Source organism: Cydia pomonella, chromosome 9 (assembly GCF_033807575.1).
Source record: "Cydia pomonella isolate Wapato2018A chromosome 9, ilCydPomo1, whole genome shotgun sequence".
Lineage (NCBI taxonomy): Eukaryota > Metazoa > Arthropoda > Insecta > Lepidoptera > Tortricidae > Cydia > Cydia pomonella.
Genome location: NC_084711.1, coordinates 11,763,009 through 11,781,432, shown reverse-complemented (window position 1 = coordinate 11,781,432; position 18,424 = coordinate 11,763,009). Strand labels below are relative to the sequence as shown.

The window sequence follows — 18,424 nt, the reverse complement described above, 5'->3', positions numbered from 1 at the left end:
CAGAACATGTAAAATATCGATAGCTCTATCGAATTGTCCTCACTCTAGTGCCGCCGCTCTAGGCTCCTACACCGCGCGGTTTGGCCAATCACAGCGCGTGAGTTGGTTGTCTGGCCACGCCTTTAATGATGTGGTGGGGGACAGTTGGAGACAGCGAGACTCGTTGAAATTATGCTTCGTTATAAATCTCCTTACTTCTTATATCTATGGTGTGTAAGGTGGTCGCCGTACGTGCGTTAAAGACGCAACTATAAGTTAGAGCGAGATAGAGATATTTTGATTTGACCGCACCGAGGTCACTGTCCGTGTGGTCATGTTTTTTTTATGATAGAGGAGGCAAACGAGTAGACGGATCACCTGATGGTAAGCGATTACTGCCGCCCATGGACACCTGCAACACCAGAGGGGTTGTAAGTGCGTTGCCGGCCTTAAGATGGGAGTACAATAAGTATAGACATGAAATGGTAGAGCCGGCAGATATCCGAACGAGATGTTCTTATGGAACTTTTAGTAGGAGTAGCAGAGAAAGCGCTATGATTGTTTGTCCTTGTCAGTTTTGTTTTTTTTGTTCCCCACCGTAAATTTTAGTATGGGTTATGGTGAGCAATAAATAATCCGACCAAATTACGTAGGTTGTTTTTGGTATTTTGTCAGGAATGTTAGAACGTGTTTTTAATTTGGCGTGCTATACTCTTTGGTACAGAGGGCTTACCGCGAACCACGTTCGACGTGTTGCCTCCCTGTCACACTTACGTACGAATTTACAAGTGCGACAGAGAGGTAACACGTCGAACGTGGTTCGCGGTAGGCCCTCAGTTCTCGCGTTAAAGTGTTGTGATAAAAAAACGCAATTAGTTGAGATTTGAGAGATGACATGTGGATGACATGCCATTCTTGACAGCTCAAGCAAGAAATACAAATAGGTGGCGTAAAGCGTAAATTTATTAAAGTTTTATGTTATCCTAACATTTTATAGCATTTAAAAGTTGATTACACCTTTCACTATGCCCAGTTACTACGAATGGTGAGATTATCTTTATCTAGAATTATTTACAAAAACCTCTTATCCTATTTTTACGGTTCTTTTGTTTATATATGTTTTTAATGGTGTAACAACTGTTTTAAATCAAATGAAAATTAATTTTTACTTATTACAGGTGTTCAAAGAAAAATCGTAAAAGTATCAAACATGAATACCCAAAATTTGAAGTAACACATCATCCACTTAAATCAAATATTGTATCAGCAGTAAGTTCCCTAACACTTAACTATCTGGAGATAGTCATACAACCCACGTTACACAATTCATTTTCTATTTATTTATGAAAATTAAATAACATAAGGTTTAACATAAAACATTGTCTTTATTCCACATTTGAATTATTTCAGAAAATAAGCTCCAGTACAAGCTTTATTGATAACTTGAATAAGTGGAGTTCTGCATTTGAAGAGGTTGATCCACTACTTAGGTTTGAGCAAATGGACTTAGCAGAGGTAAGATTTTCCAAATACAACAGTTCCATTTGTAAACCGGAGGTACTTATTTTTCTTTTTAAATTTGTAGTTATATTCTAGTATTATTCTCTTTCATTTTGTTTCACAAACTCGCTGTTTTATATTACTTGCCAGTTTCTGCTTGTGCTGAAATTTGATTTAATATTGAGGTAGCATGGTAAAGCAATATCAATGCACATTCAGCTGATCTGATGATGGAGGTCAAAGATGGCATAGTGGAATTTTGTAATAGAACAATGTAACTACTGTCACAACTGTAGTATCTCTGCCTTCTGGCCTTTGGAATTTGGAACGTTAATTAGTTGATTGATTTTTTTAGATTTACAGGATCCTAGCTATGCTGACACATTTTTGGAATAAGGGCTTGTGACATTTTTCCCCCTCTGCTTCCCTATACCAATGCCACTGACTTGAGTAACTTTGAGCAATATAACTTATTGCATAGTTATTGACTATGCAAACAAAACAGTAATACAACTATCAATAAAATATTGTAATGAAAATATTTTTTGTAGCAATAATTAGAAATTTATGTTGGAAGGAATGGCATAAAATACATTAATATGAAATAATTATAAAAATGTGCTCAATTTTTAGGAGTCACTACCTGTGGAAGTATCTGATGGCAGCATAAATTACTCTAAGGCTTGGACATCCAGGCGTGGTGTTATTCTTAACAAATATACTACTGGAGAAAAGTTGACTATTATCAGCAGTTTTCTTCCAGGTGGCGAAAAAGGTATGATGATGTATTCCTGTTATCCCTCATTAGGGACATAGGGCTCGCAGAAGAATTCTCCATTTGTTGCAATCTTGAGCAGCTACTGCTCTTTCCGGCCGAGTCCAGTTGCCCCAGCCTCCCTCTTAACTGATGGCCTCCATACACATAACATTATTAATGTTCGCTTATAGTGTGATCCCTACTGCTGGCGGCACCCTAGTTCATGTTTTATAATGTGCACTTCAGAAGACTAATTTGCACTTCTTTTTTTTTTGTTCTTTTAAGTTAGTTCCTTTTCAGCTCTTATCCGCCAGGTTTCCAATTTAAATGAGAAAGTAAAACACAGGCTTGAACAGTTGGATGACTTTGATGAAGACACTGTGCGAAAAACAATGGGTTTATCACAGCAGGAATTTGTCACCAAAATCAATGTTCTGAATGAAGAAATCAAAAAGGTATTAAAAAAAGGTTAAAACATTTACTGCCAAGAACCCTCCTAGTGGGTGTTTGTTACTTTTGCTTACATGACAGACAATCCACAAGGCTGGTTGTATACCTATACAGCCTGACAAAGAGACCACCTAGCGGGCACATCACCACAACTAGCAGGGTTGACACCAGCTAGGATATGTAATTTAATTATTGTATTATTTAGACATTTATATAAGATATACGAGACTTCGTATTTGATATGTCGTAAATTATCTACTTCCAATAGGTAAATTTCATAAAAGCTTCGTAATTGTGCCTAGTGGGCGTTTGGCGTACACTATTATGTCGATCGTTATGTTGCAGCGCCTAAAGATATTACATGGTTTTTTGCCTTTTTGGAGTATTGTTTAATTGTTAGTCTGGCATTAAATGTGTTAAAGACAAAGCAAGATACCTATCCAAGGAGAAAACATACAATACATACTTCTTTTGATTAATAGCTAATAACTCATAAGTGAATACTATACTGTACCTAACATTTTTTTATATTTGTTTCTTTCCTCATATTGTAGGCATGGGCTACTGAACAACGCGTCAAAGCATTCAAAATCGCGATTCAATGTTCTAAATTATTATCTGACGTGAATGTAATGCAATTCTATCCCAGCAAGTTTGTATTGATTACTGATATTTTAGACACATTTGGAAATCTAGTCTTTGCTAGACTGAAAGAGCGAAGCTATGGGTAAGTTTTCTTTTACAATTATAACAATAGAAATTGAAATTTGTAATAAAAATCTCAGTTTTCATTAATCTTTATTATTTTGTTTTTGTATATAATTAGGTATTTACTGTCCCTTTTTAGTGCCAATGTTTCAAAAAAAGACCAAGACATTGACCCCACTGAGGTTCCTGATGCAGCCAAGGAAACATGTCAGAATTGGTTATTCAAAATGGCTTCAATAAGAGAGTTGTTGCCAAGGTTGTACATGGAAATGACTTTACTAAAGTGCTACTCATTTATTGCCAAAGACGAAATAAAGCCAGCCATTGCCAGGCTCACTAAGATGATCAGAGGCATAGGCAACCCATTGGTTGCTACCTACCTGAGGCTCTACCTCTGCAAAGTTGCTTCTAGTTTACTGGGGAATGAATGTGAGGAATTCTTTTATAGCAATTTGTTAGAATTTCTTGAGGAATATCAACAGGTAAGTACCAAATACATTATTGAACGTATGTTATGTATTTAATTTGACACTATTTTCCGTATACTTTTTTTTTATAATTAGGTATTTTTTCTTAAATCTCATTTCAGATTTTTCAACCAGCCATTCGAAAAAAATATGAAGTCCAGTTATTGACCCTTGACAGGTACTTGAGCCTGTATGTCCCAGCAGTTGACTGGTTGATGTATGGGACTGTCTACTCCAACAAATGCCAGCTAACTCTGTTAGAGAACTTGCTGCAAAAGTGCGAGAACATGGAAAACAAGTATGAACATTTCTAAATACTTTTTGTGGAGTACACTGGTATCCTGTAAAGCATGACATGTTTGGTAACTTTATATTTTTCAGTGAATTATTACTGTACTGTCTGGTTTCGGCTTTTGATTCTACAAGCGTTAATAAGAAATCTACACAAATACTGGAAATGGTACAGAATTCCGCAGAGAAAATGGGTAAGTTTTCTTGTACTCGTTCGTATACCTAGCATACAATTAGGAATATTATTTAAAGTTCTTAGTTCTGATTTTTATCTTCCCTCGCATTTAAATTTTTCCCCAACGGCTAAAAATTTTACTAAACTTTCACAAATTGTTTTTTTTTGTTATAGTAATGCTAAGCGAAATCCTGACGGCCTTGGGCGAGCACCTGTGCGCCGCCGACAGCTACCACCAGGTGGCGTCCGAGTCGCTCATACAGACGTGGTGGAAGATTGCCAGCAACATGAAGTCCACCACCAACTTCCTTCAAGTGCTGGGTCCTTGGCTACAGTTTGCTTGCATGCATCTATCAGTAAGTGTTTAAACATTAAGTAAGTAAGTAAGTAATCACTTATTGTCAGATTGTGCATGTCAGTACAGATGTTACAATAGTATGTTATAATAGCAAGTGTCACAATTTTATTTGTCATAATAATATATGTATACTTATTAATATATGTAAAATCTCATGGACCAGTCACATTACGAATGAAGAAGTACTACGTAGAATGAGGAAGAAACTAGAAATACTCAACATCATTAAGAAAAGAAAAACAGCCTATCTGGGTCACATCTATAGAAATAAGAAATACGACTTATTACAGACAATCATCGAGGTAAAGTATGAGGGAAAAAGAGGGAGAGGTAGACCTAGAAATAAATGGATAAATAACATTAAAGACTGGACGCATACAAAAGACGCAGCCACCCTCAAGAGATTGGCAAAGACCAGAGAGCTGAATGCCATGCTGACCGCCGACGCCCATTAGACTGGGCATGGCACCAGAAGAAGAAGAAGATTAATATACGTATATTTATAAAGATATTTATTTCTATATAGTTATAGTATGCAATAATATATCATTAAATTTTGGGAATAAATTTCAATTACTCTTTTAGGTATAGGTTAACTGGAAGATATCCCTCTTAGGGCTAATTGATGTAATCAATATTTCTTTTTTTTTCGTACAATAAAGTGTTTACTTACTTACTTTAATTTGCACAGTCCCAATTTGAGAAACAGTGTTTATAAGATTGTTCATTATAGGAAACAAACTCTAAAGTAGTCTGTTCAAAAAGCAACTTCAACCTCTAATTCATATGGTTCGAATTCATAATATCTGAGGGCAACTAGAATTTATGATAAGTTTTATCTTATCTCCTAATGAGAGATATGAATTTGAACTCTATAAACGGTAAAATTGTTTTTAATCGGGCTTGTTACCTTTCATTCAGAGCGGAAGCTTTTATTTCCGTAGCCAACAGCATGGCATAAAAGGAACGATCCTTTTATTTAACAGATAGGCAAGAGTCTTGAGCCTGAAAAATCACCTGAGGGCCTAGCGCGAAACACGAAGATCGAAATTTTTATTTATTTGCCACTCTATGCAGATAAAGAAATTTTAATTAACGTTTCTCGCGGTAGGGCCTCTGAGTTTAGCTTTGCTATACTTGCATACTTTTTAATTTGGAAATCTGCAAACGAATATAATATAAACAATATGTGAAAATTTTCAGACGCAACACGTGAACATCATCCTCCGCGGGACTATCAGATACATGATCAAATGCGGGAAGCCCGCTGATGAGTTCTCTGGGAGCTTCCAATTTGCTGTTCGGAGGATGCTAAATTCTATTCCCGACGTCGAGGAGCTGTTTTTGATGGTAAGTTACAATATATATTCGCTTTATTCATAAATACGACTGCAGAGAAAACTAAACAAGAAATAGCCACTAGGTACATCAATAGTTTGAGCCTTATTCCCTTGTTATTAAATCGACATTCTACCCACAATCAACTCTAATCGTGTGTAGATTTGGCATATAGGAACGTAAGCAACAATATGAACCATATGACGTACTAATGATTCACTGACTGTATTAAATGTGTAGAGTGAAAGAAAAAAATGTGGCTATTTATCTTAATTTCCACATCTAGTACCATCAGCCGTAAAAGTGCATGGCCACTTTACAATGAATTCATTCATAAATTCTCCATGCGATTTCGCAGCTCAATGTACAATCATCTTTGTAAGGACCTACTCGTACCTAATTAACTTGATTTTTATTTGCAGGATGCTTTCATGCCGCTTGTGGAACTCGTACAAACGTCCAGCGCTCGCACAATGATGGCCAAAACGGTCTTGTCTATATTCTTTTCAAAGTACAAATTGGTACAGATAGAGGACCCCATCGTCATCGGGAGCTTAATGCGCTTGTGCTGTATACTGCACGAATCTATCAAGTAAGAGGGAGGTTTTACACGACAGATATACAGGGTGGATTTTCTTTCTGGGTCAGTGAGGGCAGCTACCAGATCCCGTGCCAGGCCTATGGAACTCTTCGCGCGAGCCCATATATTCCAAATATATTTGGAATATATTCGTAGGAATATATTTGAAATATATTCGTAATATATAACACAGCTTGTAGTGTGGATGGATGCAAAAACAACAAAACTAATAAAAAAAAAATATCGTTTTTGCTCTTCCGATAGATAGGAAAAGTAAGTAGACATTCTCAATATAAGTACACCTATTGTTATTATTTTAAATTACGATATACGATGTATGTCTATTTATGATTTCTATAATATTTTTCTTTATTGTGTAACATAAATATCTATCAAATTTTAAACTTTGAACGAAATTTTACAATTAATTTTTGCTGGGTTCATTGTGCGCTTTATAAAACGGTGTAAACACTGCGGTTACTGCACGGAGATATGACCTTTTAAAATGTTTCGCAGTCACTCGTCGGAATAAAACGCATAAACGGAATATTATAATAATAATAATAATAAAACCGCAGGGCAGCTTGTGGCGAGCTGTTGGGGAGTAACGACCCCACGGACCCGAGTACTCCCGAGAGTAGGTCAGGGTCTCCGTCTCCGGCGTGTTTTCGTCGGTCGGAGTGGACCCCAAGGGGACCCGCAGGACTCTCAGCTCTGGCTTGCCTTCATTGGCCGTCCAGAGAGGAGTCGTTAGAGCTAAATGCTCCAGGGGTGGAAGTGAAAACTTGCATAAGACGCGAGTTGGCACAGTGGCTGTTATCAGCCACTGGGTAGAAAGCGGCGTACACCTCTCGACACCCCTGAGCCGCTCACACCGGTGTTGCTCCTGGTCGTCTTCACGACGGCATTTTCAGGGGCCCATCTAGTGGGCGGCGAGTCACCGCCTGCCTAGATAACTAGTGGAACCATTGTTATGGCAGGTGTCCGGACGTCTTTGCAATAACCCAGTCTCATTGTCCTCCCAAACTTCAATCCATAGACCGTTATACTGTTCACTTTACTACAATAGTCCCAATGCCTGTTGCGACCGGTTCATTGGTGTCTATTGTTGCGCCCGTGAACGGGTTCCAGCAGGCGTTCTACATGACATTAAAGCTCTCCAAGGGGCCTCTACGTGTTGGATCTATATCCCCACGCAAGCCTATCAAAAGACCGGGATTTATAGGCCCGTGAAATCCAAGGAGATACAATAATAATAATAATAAGAAGGCGGTGATCTTGAGCACGGCGCGGATAGTGCGGCGGTTCCTCTCTCTGCGGCCCTGACCACCGGCAGCTTGGGCCTTGCCCCGCTGCTGGTGGCACCCTAGGTTAGGTTTTTTTATAATGTGTTTATATTTTTTGTATTGTTTTGTAAGTGGTTTTATATTTTACTTTTATATCCATATTATAAAAAATCCTAATCTAAGATATTAAATGAATAAAGAGAATAATAATAAAATTCTTTATTGTGCACTACTAAAGAAAAACTCATATTACAAACAAAGACAGGACTTAAATTAGTAGGTAACAACAGGCGGACTTATCGCTATAAAGCGATCTCTTCCAGACAACCTTATTATAATTTGTTATTGCAATTTATCTCTTGTCTTGGTTGTCTGGAAGAGATCGCTTTTTAGCGATAAGACTGCCTGTTCTTCGGTAAGAGTAGGTAGTCTTGAGCTTGTATTTCGCTCTCGGTGTATTTTTTAACTGTATGGTGCACAATAAATAATATTTACTTAACTATATACTTATCTTGCTCATAGTTATTTAACGCTACCCTTTCATACAGCTAATGGCAAGTAATAATGCTAGTTTGACCATTAAAACTTTTTTTGTACCTACTTAAGTAGGTAGATATCTTCTATAGGATCTATAGTTAAAGTAGGTACTTACTTGTAAAATCATTTCTAAGCGCCGGCAACCCTAGTGGTGCGTGCGGTGCGGGGAGCGGCGCGTTGAAGGTTACTCCAGTGTATTTTTGTGTAGGTATTAAAACAGTAGGTATTTGCGTTTTCCTTGAGATATAAGTATATCTGTTCTTAATAACTATTATATAATCTGTACCCGTGCTGCTACGCGAAAACGGTCCCATTCCTATTGAGGATCAAAAGCTTGTATGAGATCGTATGGCACAAAAATAAAGTTTCTCAAAAATGACCTTTTTCTCACACCCTGTGAATTTGTTAGAATTCGACATTGATCCTAGAAGTTGAACTTGCTGGAGAGAGGTTGCTGGAGATAAAAATAGTTTATTTTTCAAGTAGGCATATTACAATGCGCTTATGAATGTCAAATAAAGCTACGCCGGCTCTAACCCTACACCTGTGACCCGAAAAGTTTTAAATCCCTCCTAAATTGTAGGAGGGTATCCCAATATGGGACCAGCAAGAAACTCGGCGGGACACACAAGATTAAAATGATGTGGCCTAAAACTCGGAAGTCATTACAAAAGGAATATGTGTTCATAGCGCGGTGACTGTGGAAGACGAAGTAAAGCTGTGCGCGGAGCTGATCACGAAGTACGTGCACGCTGTGAGCCACGACGACCCGGAGCAGCAGCTCAACTTCTACGTCGAGAGCCGCGCCGCCTTCATCAAGCTGGACGCCGTGCTGATGGCTCTCGTTCATGTGAGGATATCTGTATATATTCTGTTCATAGTGCGGTGACACTCAGCTACCACGACGACCCGGAGCAGGAGCTCAACTTCTACGTCGAGAGCCGCGCCGCCTTCATCAAGCTGGACGCCGTGCTGATGGCTCTCGTTCATGTGAGGATATCTGTATATATTCTGTTCATAGTGCGGTGACACTCAGCTACCACGACGACCCGGAGCAGGAGCTCAACTTCTACGTCGAGAGCCGCGCCGCCTTCATCAAGCTGGACGCCGTGCTGATGGCTCTCGTTCATGTGAGGATATCTGTATATATTCTGTTCATAGTGCGGTGACACTCAGCTACCACGACGACCCGGAGCAGGAGCTCAACTTCTACGTCGAGAGCCGCGCCGCCTTCATCAAGCTGGACGCCGTGCTGATGGCTCTCGTTCATGTGAGGATATCTGTATATATTCTGTTCATAGTGCGGTGACACTCAGCTACCACGACGACCCGGAGCAGGAGCTCAACTTCTACGTCGAGAGCCGCACCGCCTTCATTAAGCTGGACGCAGTGTTGATGGCCCTCGTTCATGTAAGGACATTAAATGTTGTGTTCATAGTGCGGTGACATTCAGCTACTATGACGACCCGGAGCAGCACCTCGACTTCTACGTCTAGAGCCGCGCCGCTTTCATCAAACTGGACAACGTGTTGATGGCATTCGTTCACGTAAGTTTTACAGCTAGGTGCGTCTCAAAAACAGTCCCAAGTTTAGATAGTTAGTAAGGCTTAAAAGACAGTAACGTCCAGGACGCATGTCTTAGTTGACGATTTAGTTTTGGCTTAACTTTTGTGCAGACTGATTTAAAGAAGTAGGTTCTTAAAAACAGCCTATTTATAATCTTTAAAAAATCAGTTTCTGTTAATTATTATTTAACAATGACGGTGATGGTTTGTCGGCAGTGCGTAAACGCGTTGGGCGCGCGTAGCACGGCAGGCGGGCGCGGCTGGCTGCAGCGCGCCTGCGCCGCGTACTGCTTCGTGACGGTGCCGTCGCTGCACTGCCCGCTCGCGCGCGCGCAGCTCTACCTGCTATCCGGCCAGGCCGCGCTGCTCAATAACTGTGTTGGACAAGGTCTCTACATCCAATAAAATCAGAAGGCCAACCGCGAACATCAAAAATAGACAATTCGTTACCTACCTTTCTATCACACGAATATGCAAAAGCGAATGAGATACATATAATCATGAAAATATTTTTAGGTCAAAAATGCCTTACATCAATTTCGCAAATAGGTGCTACTCTTCTAACTGCTGGATCGATTTTTATCAAACATAGCTTTTTCATGGTTCAAATCCTGGTGAGCATGGATATTTGTTGTTGAGTCATGGGTGTTTTCTAAGTATTTAAGTATTTATAAATATGTATATACATATTATATTTATCATTATCTAAGTTAAGTACCCACAACACAAGCCTTAATGAACATTTTCTGGACGGTGGGACTTAGTTAATTGGTGTAATAATGTCATATAATATTTATCTATTTATAGCTAAGAAACACCGCAAGGAAACTCGCTTTCACGTAAAAAAACTTACCGAAATCGGTCCATCCGTTTGAGAGCTACGATGCCGCATAGACAGACATTGGCGTCAAATGTGTTACACCCCTCTTTGCGTCAGGGGTTAAAACTGTTTGCGGTAGTGTGAACGTTTGAAACCTTCACAGTCTTTTGGTAGGTAACTGGCAACAATTATATATTTGAATTCAGAACTATCGCCCTGCTAGAGGAATAAAGATCTGCAGGCGGGCATTCCGTTGGTGGCAGTCATTCAAAGTAGTCGATATTTGTGATCTAGCTAAAAATAATAAATTATTAATAATTCAGCCTATATACGTCCCACTGCTGGGCACAGGCCTCCTCTCATGCGAGAGGGCTCGGGCTATAGTCCCCACGCTAGCCCAATGCGGATTGGGGACTTCACATACACCTTTGAATTTCTTCGCAGATGTATGCAGGTTTCCTCACGATGTTTTCCTTCACCGAAAAGCTAGTGGTAAATATCAAATGATATTTCGTACATAAGTTCCGAAAAACTCATTGGTACGAGCCAGGATTTGAACCCGCGACCTCCGCTAGCTAAATGATATAAAAAATATATAAAGTCAGAAACCTACAACGAGTGTTCATCTTCTACCTCAATTAGGCGTCCCCCTTTACAGTAGGCCCTCAGTTTTGACACTCGGGCTGTGACGTAAGTCTACGTCACTGTCGAGTTGTAACTTAATTTTAAGTTATTTCAAAATTAATCTGTTTCTGGAAATTAGCGTTAAAACTTCTGTGTATTTTCAGCGGAAGCCAATTTTAAAGCGCTCATCAGTTTGATACCAGACATTCCAGAGTTCATCATGGAGGATGGCCAAAAGAAAATGACCCACTTTAAAGTTAGCAGTCTGATCAGTGACTTCCTCTCGACTCTTCTCATAATGCCGGTGAGACACACATATCAGAATTTTATGTTTATACACAACGTGTTAGTCGTTAATGGGTGATATTTAAATTGTGGTAATGGGTCATTATCAATTTACGGACTTTTTCTAGACTTAGTTATTAACTAGTGTAAGATTTTGTCCTCTACGCTAGGAAATCATCAAGTTGTTATCTAAATATGACGATGTTATCTACATATGTATATATATATATGTTCATTAAATGACTATGGCGTGACGGCATGGTTTTTATTCACTTCACAGGTACAACTACGAGTAATACAGGTAGATTGCGCGTTAGAAACTTTATAAAGTCGTTAACTTGTGGCCTAAACCGAAAAAAAAAACACCCTACCAGAGGGCCTACTGCAAAAAGCAAAACTTCGTTATTTTGCCTCTCTATCACTTGCATATTCGAGGTAGATAATAAAATTTAAATTTTTGCGGTAGATCCTCTGACATTGAAGCGTTACGCCTATAAGCAGTTGCTGCTCTCTACAGTCCACTCACGCTCTATAGGTATATTACCAAATAACATTATAGATTGTCGACTGTCGTTCTAATTGGGTATATTTTCTAGGACAACATGGACAGCAGTGTTAAAGCTTACATACTGAGCGGATTCATCAAAACCATGGAGAGAATCCACTGGAGGAAGACCGACCCGGTGTATTACATGTCACTTCTGCGCACGCTGGACCTGCTCTGTGAAATGACTCGTGAAACTTATGCTTATGGCATAGAAGGAGGTTGGCCAAAAATTATTTCTTGTACAGTCGCCATCAGATATGTAGTAGCGGCCAAGGTGCTCACAATATCTGAACACACCTCTATTGTTAAGGGGTTAGAGTGGGTGTTCAGATAATTTTGAGCACTTTGGCCGCTCCGATATATCTGATGGCGACTATACCAGTTCATGGTTTGTGAATAATGCAGGGTAGCCATAGAAAAATGCCGTGACATCGTCGCATTCTAAATAGAACCATAACGGTATAGGTAATACGAGAGGGCTGCTATTTAAATATCCGGAAACCGGGATTACAATCTTCTTAAATAGTATATTTGACCTCCATGGTAAAATTTGAACTTTTTTAAGTACTGGCCGGTATATTTTTTCTTTCTTATTAACGCTAGTGTTTTGTTTTTGACGGGTTTAAATGTCATCTCGCTGCAAGAATGGAACTCACTCGTGAAAATATTCGTGCTATGATTTATTATGACTTTCGGCGTGGTTTAACGCAACAAGAGTGCATAGATCAACTAACTTCAACTTTTGGTGATGAAGCTCCATCTAAAACTACTGTGTACTCGTAGGACCAATTTGAAGGAAATGGTGTCGTGATCCCATGGACATCACCTTCATATTTCAAATTGAACTGTTTGTTAGTTAATACTTACTATTAGGATTCAATTTAGGGTGCGGCGCAATATGCTTGTGTCACTTGCCGTCGAAATTGAATTTATACCTATATTGGTTGTGGCTGGACACGGAGCGGATAGAAACGGTCACATTTGGATTTTGTATTTGTAACTTTTAGTTTTTATACATAAAATGAATCCGCTGCCTTGCGGCTTCTTGGACCAATTTTAATTTTGTAGCAATTTTTTTCGTCAGAATCGATAAAATTTGGTGAATAGACAGAGTCCTCTAATCTGTACAATATAAAAGCAATTTCACCGTATGTCCAAGAAGAAAATTCTTTTGAGTTACGAGCACGCATGGAATTTTTGGAACTTAACGGAAACTTAATTTTTTTAGTCCCAAATATGAGGATTTACTGTTTTTTTTTCAAACTTACCAAATTTTATCAAAATCTGACAAAAAAAATCTATAAGAAATTAAAAATCGGCCTGAATGTTATTCATCTGTCAAATTTTTAATTTTGTTTTATCTTATTTAGGCACCTTCCTTTGTGTAAAGTGGTGTGCTTATACTTTAAATATCGTCTTGTTTTTCTGTTTTAGTGTTATCCAATGACAAGTTATACGGATCTGAGGCCGAGTACATAGATAGCATCGAAAAATATTCCACCAACATATGCCAAGAACTCCTCGTCGTGTTGAAAGCGCTGGGCGACGCCAAAGAGACTCGGAAACAGCACGACCTGGCCCTCGAACTGTTCTGGAGAGTTGTGCAACGAGGGGACTTGGACAATAGCTCAATGGCTAATCTGGCAGCAAATTTGTGGATGCTGTCGCGAAAACTACAGGATTCGAATCAAAGGCTTTCTGTAAGTATGTTTAGCAGAATATGAATCTTTAAACTTGTTTATAAGTTAGTTATTATTTACCGTGTTACACTTTATGAAATTCTGTGTAGGTTCCTCTTTCTAAATTACATCAATAAAGGTCCACACTGCTGACTAAAACCACTGCTCGTTTACGTATAAATAACATTGCTCTCCAGAGTACCTTAATGAAGGTGTGTGTATCTGTACATCTCCCTAAAAAAAACATTCAAGAAAAAAACTGCTAAATTTCAGGTGACATTAAAATATTGTTAAAAAAGTCGCGTTGAGGTACAACGTAACAAATTAAAACATAGACAACCCCATAACTGAGATTTGTACGCAGATCTGCATTTATTGCTAGCACATCTTACATAGCTGGACTAATCTTTGAGCGTTAAAGCATCATTACACTCAAAGCGCAATTGACACCCGAATGACCATACTTTTTTTCCAGAATTCCATGTTAATGACGTTGAAGAATGATAACAGCAGAGCCAGTCAACAGCTTCTTCAAAAACTGCAGGAGAGCGCGTGAACTGATCGAATGAATTGATCTGTAAAACGTATTTATAAAGGATTACATTGTTATGTTATAATAGTATTTTTCCTACTCCTCTACTGTTATCTGTCATTTATGCATTCATTAACACGAATATAAGAACATACATAAAAGGTTTCAAGAAAAGTCTATATTGTCTATTCCTCATAAAAAGCTCTTGTGCTTTTAATCGCTATAACGTTACTGCGATTAATGGCTACCAACCTAACAAAACCAAAACGAATACAGTTTTAAACTAAGTGCATTGCTGCCAACTTACAAAATATTCATTTGGTTGCACAGTAAAAATAATTACTTCATAAGTCAGAAACACGCATGTGACACCCGTAATATAGCAACACCCATAGACTACGAAGACCGCTTAGCGTTGTTTGCTAGTCTCCGTAGGCTACGGTGGCCAAAATCGAGAAAAAACTGTCCAAAAATTTAATTTAGCAAGTACCAGGACCTCATGAGTTACGAGAAGGTGTCGCCGACCGGCCGGGCCGCGGCGGACCGGGCGCGTAACAAGGTATGCTCGCGCGTCTTGGCCATATACTTTTGCTTTGTTTACCTAAGCATAAAATACTATTATGCAACAGTTGTATAAGAAGGGTCAAAAAAGGTGAGTGGTGTGAGTTACAATGTGAGCCGGAGCCGAAGGCGTGGGCGAACATTGTAAAGGAATACGCCACGAGTATTTTTTTACCTACTTATACAACGTTGCATACAATACTTTTCCAACGAGCCACCAAAAATAATTCTTAATTTAGGTAAACAAAGTATATAGCTAAGATACGCGAGCATACCTTGTTACGCGCCCGGCCCGCGCCGGCCCGGCCGGTCAGTGACACCTTCAATTCATGAAGCCCTGGTACTTGCCCTTTGCTAAATTAAATTTTGGACAGTTTTTTTTCTCGATTTTGGCCACAGTAGCCTATGGAGACTAACAAGCAACGCTAAGCGGTCTTCGTAGTCTATGGGTGTTGCTATATTACGGGTGTCACATGCGAGTTTCTGACTTATGAAGCAATTGTTTCTACTATGCAAACAAATGAATATTTTGTAAGTTGGCAGCAATGCACTTAGTTTGAAACTGTATTAGTTTTGATTTTGTTAGGTTGGTAGCCATTAATCGCAGTAACGTTATAGCGATTTTAAAGCACAAGTGTTGTTAAGAGGAATAGTCAATATAGACTTTTCTTGAAACCTTTTATGTATGTTCTTATATTCGTGTTAATGAATATATAAATGCCAGATAACAGTAGAGGAGTAGGAAAAATTTATTTAAAACATCGATGCATTTATTGAATGTATAATTACTGTGATTGTGTGAATTATTTATCTAGAAAATAAATGTAATGGTAATTGATAATGTTTCGATTATTTCATTAAAATACTTATAACATAACGAGGGCAAATAACTGCGTCTATCGTAACCGTTCATTGCATCCTATAGAGTGACCAAGATAAGTTGGCAGCGAATTTGACAGCCCAGACAGTGTGTTATTTGAACGTCAAAATTCTATGAAATTATGACGTTTACTTAACACTCTTACAGGCTGGGCTATCAAAATCGCTGCCAACTTAGCTTGGTGTTACGAACGCGTTGCGACTCCCTCGCATCGCACCTAATGTAGTAATGTAGAGTCAGACCAAGTCAACATGTGCAAGTGTTAAGTAAACGTCATAATTTCATAGAAGTTTGACGTTTAAAATAACACTTGCACTGTCTGAGCTGCCAACGTATCTTGGTCTGACTCTAATAGCGTATGAAACTAGGCTCCAAATGTATCTGCCACCGTCCAATTCTTTTCCAAATAGAAAATATATATGACAGTCCATATGAAAAAGGTCCTTATGGCGGTCGGCGTTTACGCCGTTATTAGCGGCGCGCCAATTATAATGCGGCACTACGCGACATAAGCGCCGACTGCCATAAGGTCCCTTTTGATATGGACTGTCACATATATCTCTGTTTGGAAAAGTATTGGACGATGGTAGATACTTTTGGAGCGTAGTTTCATACGCTGCTAGAGTCAGACCAAGATAAGTTGGCAGCTCAGACAGTGCAAGTGGTATTTTAAACGTCAAACTTCTATGAAATTATGACGTTTACTTAACACTTGCTCATGCTGACTTGGTCTGTCTCAGTGTATAGTCGTTCGATGTGTAGCTGGCTCCGAGCGGCTAATCCTTTGTCTTAAGTAAAACCGCACGTACCACTACCTGCAAAAAAAGGTAGTATAATTAGCCCCTGAGCGCGGGCTAGTCGAACGCTCAAATAACACTTTCACTGCTAAGAACTCCACTAGGGAGTTCTCGAAAACTTTGTTCACATGCCACGCGACTCCCGAGGGGAGTTCGTACTATACAATTATAGATGACTAAAGGCCATGCCATCCGACTCCTCTAGCGAGTTCTTACGAAACTTACGATTTTTCAGGGTTGTCACTATACCTCGTTTTTTAGGATTACAAAAATTCGTACGCAGCTTTATACTAATAGCTAAATAAAGTTTAGAGTAGGTAGGTATCCGACATACCTCCCTAATATAATATGTATTTATGCTCACTATGCAACTAAAAATGCATGGCGTTGGCAATGTTGTCCTTTGTGACAGCCCTGGACTCCCTAGAGGAGTCGTCGGCATACGGCATAGAAATAAATGAACTCCCCAGCGGAGTTCTTGGCGTGCAGCGTTGTTTATTCGCCGAGTGCGCGTTTGGACTCCACGGGGGAGTCTTATATAGATGTTTGTATTTACGCCGGCATTCAGCGGTGGACTTGAGTTTTGGGCTGGCAATGAAAGTGATAACCAGTGCAGGTGCGCTCTCCAACAACGCACCTTTGTTCCGTATCTCGAGGACACATATCAGACTGGTTCTGCAGCGTTCGAATCGCTGACACTCAGTAAACTTAAGAGGGACCACACAAGAAATCGCAAATTATTTTTCCATTTGTTCATTTTGAATCCTATTGCAATTTCCATAGGAGTTGTAATTCAATAACCGGTTAAAGTGACCGGATCATTTTTTTGCAGGTAGTGGCACGTGCGGTTTTACTTAAAAATAGACAAAGGACCGCTCGGTAGCTTGCTTGTAGCTGGCCTTTCTGGGCGGATCGAACGACTATAATTGTTCTACATACAGGGACTTAATTATTGACCGAGTGGTTTAGCGAAGGTCTCCGTTTGGGCTTGGGCAAAAATGCTTTCGTATGTCCGTTACCGTATGTTCTCTACAATCGCCCTAGCCAAGCCATGGTGACAATCGCTATCGCTTCGACAACGAAACGCTTTGTCTCTCTATCACTCTTCCATATTAGTGCGACAGTGACAGTTGCGTTGCAATCGCTACGGAGCGTAAGCGATTTGCACGTTGGCTACGCGGCCAGGTCGTAATATTCAACCGTTTCTCGTGAAAATTTGTGAGCAGGTTCGATGACCTTGGTTGGGACCTTTTCTACGCCGTGTCATACATAAAAGCTGTCAGTCGGAGGCCCCGTCACTGAAGTCGAAGTACCAAAACTGAAATTAATGTATATGCGCGTAGGTCTGTTGTTCAGTGGTCTGTAACGGATTAATCCGTCTTCGGCGTTAGACCCAAAAAGTAAGTATATAGGTTGGACCTACTGTGCAGAAATATCCGTCATTGGCGCCAAAAAAGTTAAATAGAACTTTTTTGTCGATTCAGTTTTTGGAAAAATTTCAACACAGTCTACAGCTCGCAAAGTCACTAGTACCTATATATTTGTTAACCCTTTTCCAGGCATAGTACGATTTATCGACCACATACGCGCCATTAGAATTTCAACTTTAGCATTCCGATTTAAGGTTCTAATTAGATTACACTTTCAGGAAATGTTACTTGTCTTCAAATGAATCATCAAAGCTGGATTAATTGGAATATATTTGGAT

At 39.4% G+C, this 18,424-nt stretch overlaps 1 protein-coding gene across 2 annotated transcripts; it reads left to right on the top strand.

Annotated features, from left to right (window-relative positions):
* The first annotated feature begins 847 nt into the window (after positions 1 to 847).
* Positions 848 to 14,909, top strand: LOC133521396 (VPS35 endosomal protein-sorting factor-like). 2 transcript variants are annotated; one of them, XM_061856337.1, is made up of 18 exons: positions 848 to 1,024; positions 1,158 to 1,248; positions 1,390 to 1,494; positions 2,113 to 2,254; positions 2,522 to 2,691; positions 3,241 to 3,413; positions 3,534 to 3,876; positions 3,984 to 4,159; positions 4,243 to 4,346; positions 4,502 to 4,683; positions 5,889 to 6,035; positions 6,446 to 6,615; positions 9,117 to 9,276; positions 10,208 to 10,379; positions 11,600 to 11,739; positions 12,317 to 12,485; positions 13,702 to 13,967; positions 14,422 to 14,909. In XM_061856337.1, exons 1-18 carry the CDS (start codon positions 1,005 to 1,007, stop codon positions 14,500 to 14,502), a joined length of 2,811 nt encoding a protein of 936 aa, XP_061712321.1. In that variant the 5' UTR covers positions 848 to 1,004; the 3' UTR covers positions 14,503 to 14,909. The 2 variants fall into 2 exon arrangements, with proteins under 2 accessions (XP_061712321.1, XP_061712322.1); XM_061856338.1 differs by having other exon boundaries at positions 2,537 to 2,691; positions 14,422 to 14,907.
* Positions 14,910 to 18,424: the final 3,515 nt, after the last annotated feature.

Coding starts and splice junctions, on each gene's coding strand:
- LOC133521396 (XM_061856337.1), top strand. CDS start 1,005: ATGCCCAGTTACTACGAATG. Junction 2,255..2,521: donor TCTTCCAGGTGGCGAAAAAG/GTATGATGATGT, acceptor TGTTCTTTTAAG/TTAGTTCCTTTTCAGCTCTT. Junction 10,380..11,599: donor CAATAACTGTGTTGGACAAG/GTCTCTACATCC, acceptor GTGTATTTTCAG/CGGAAGCCAATTTTAAAGCG.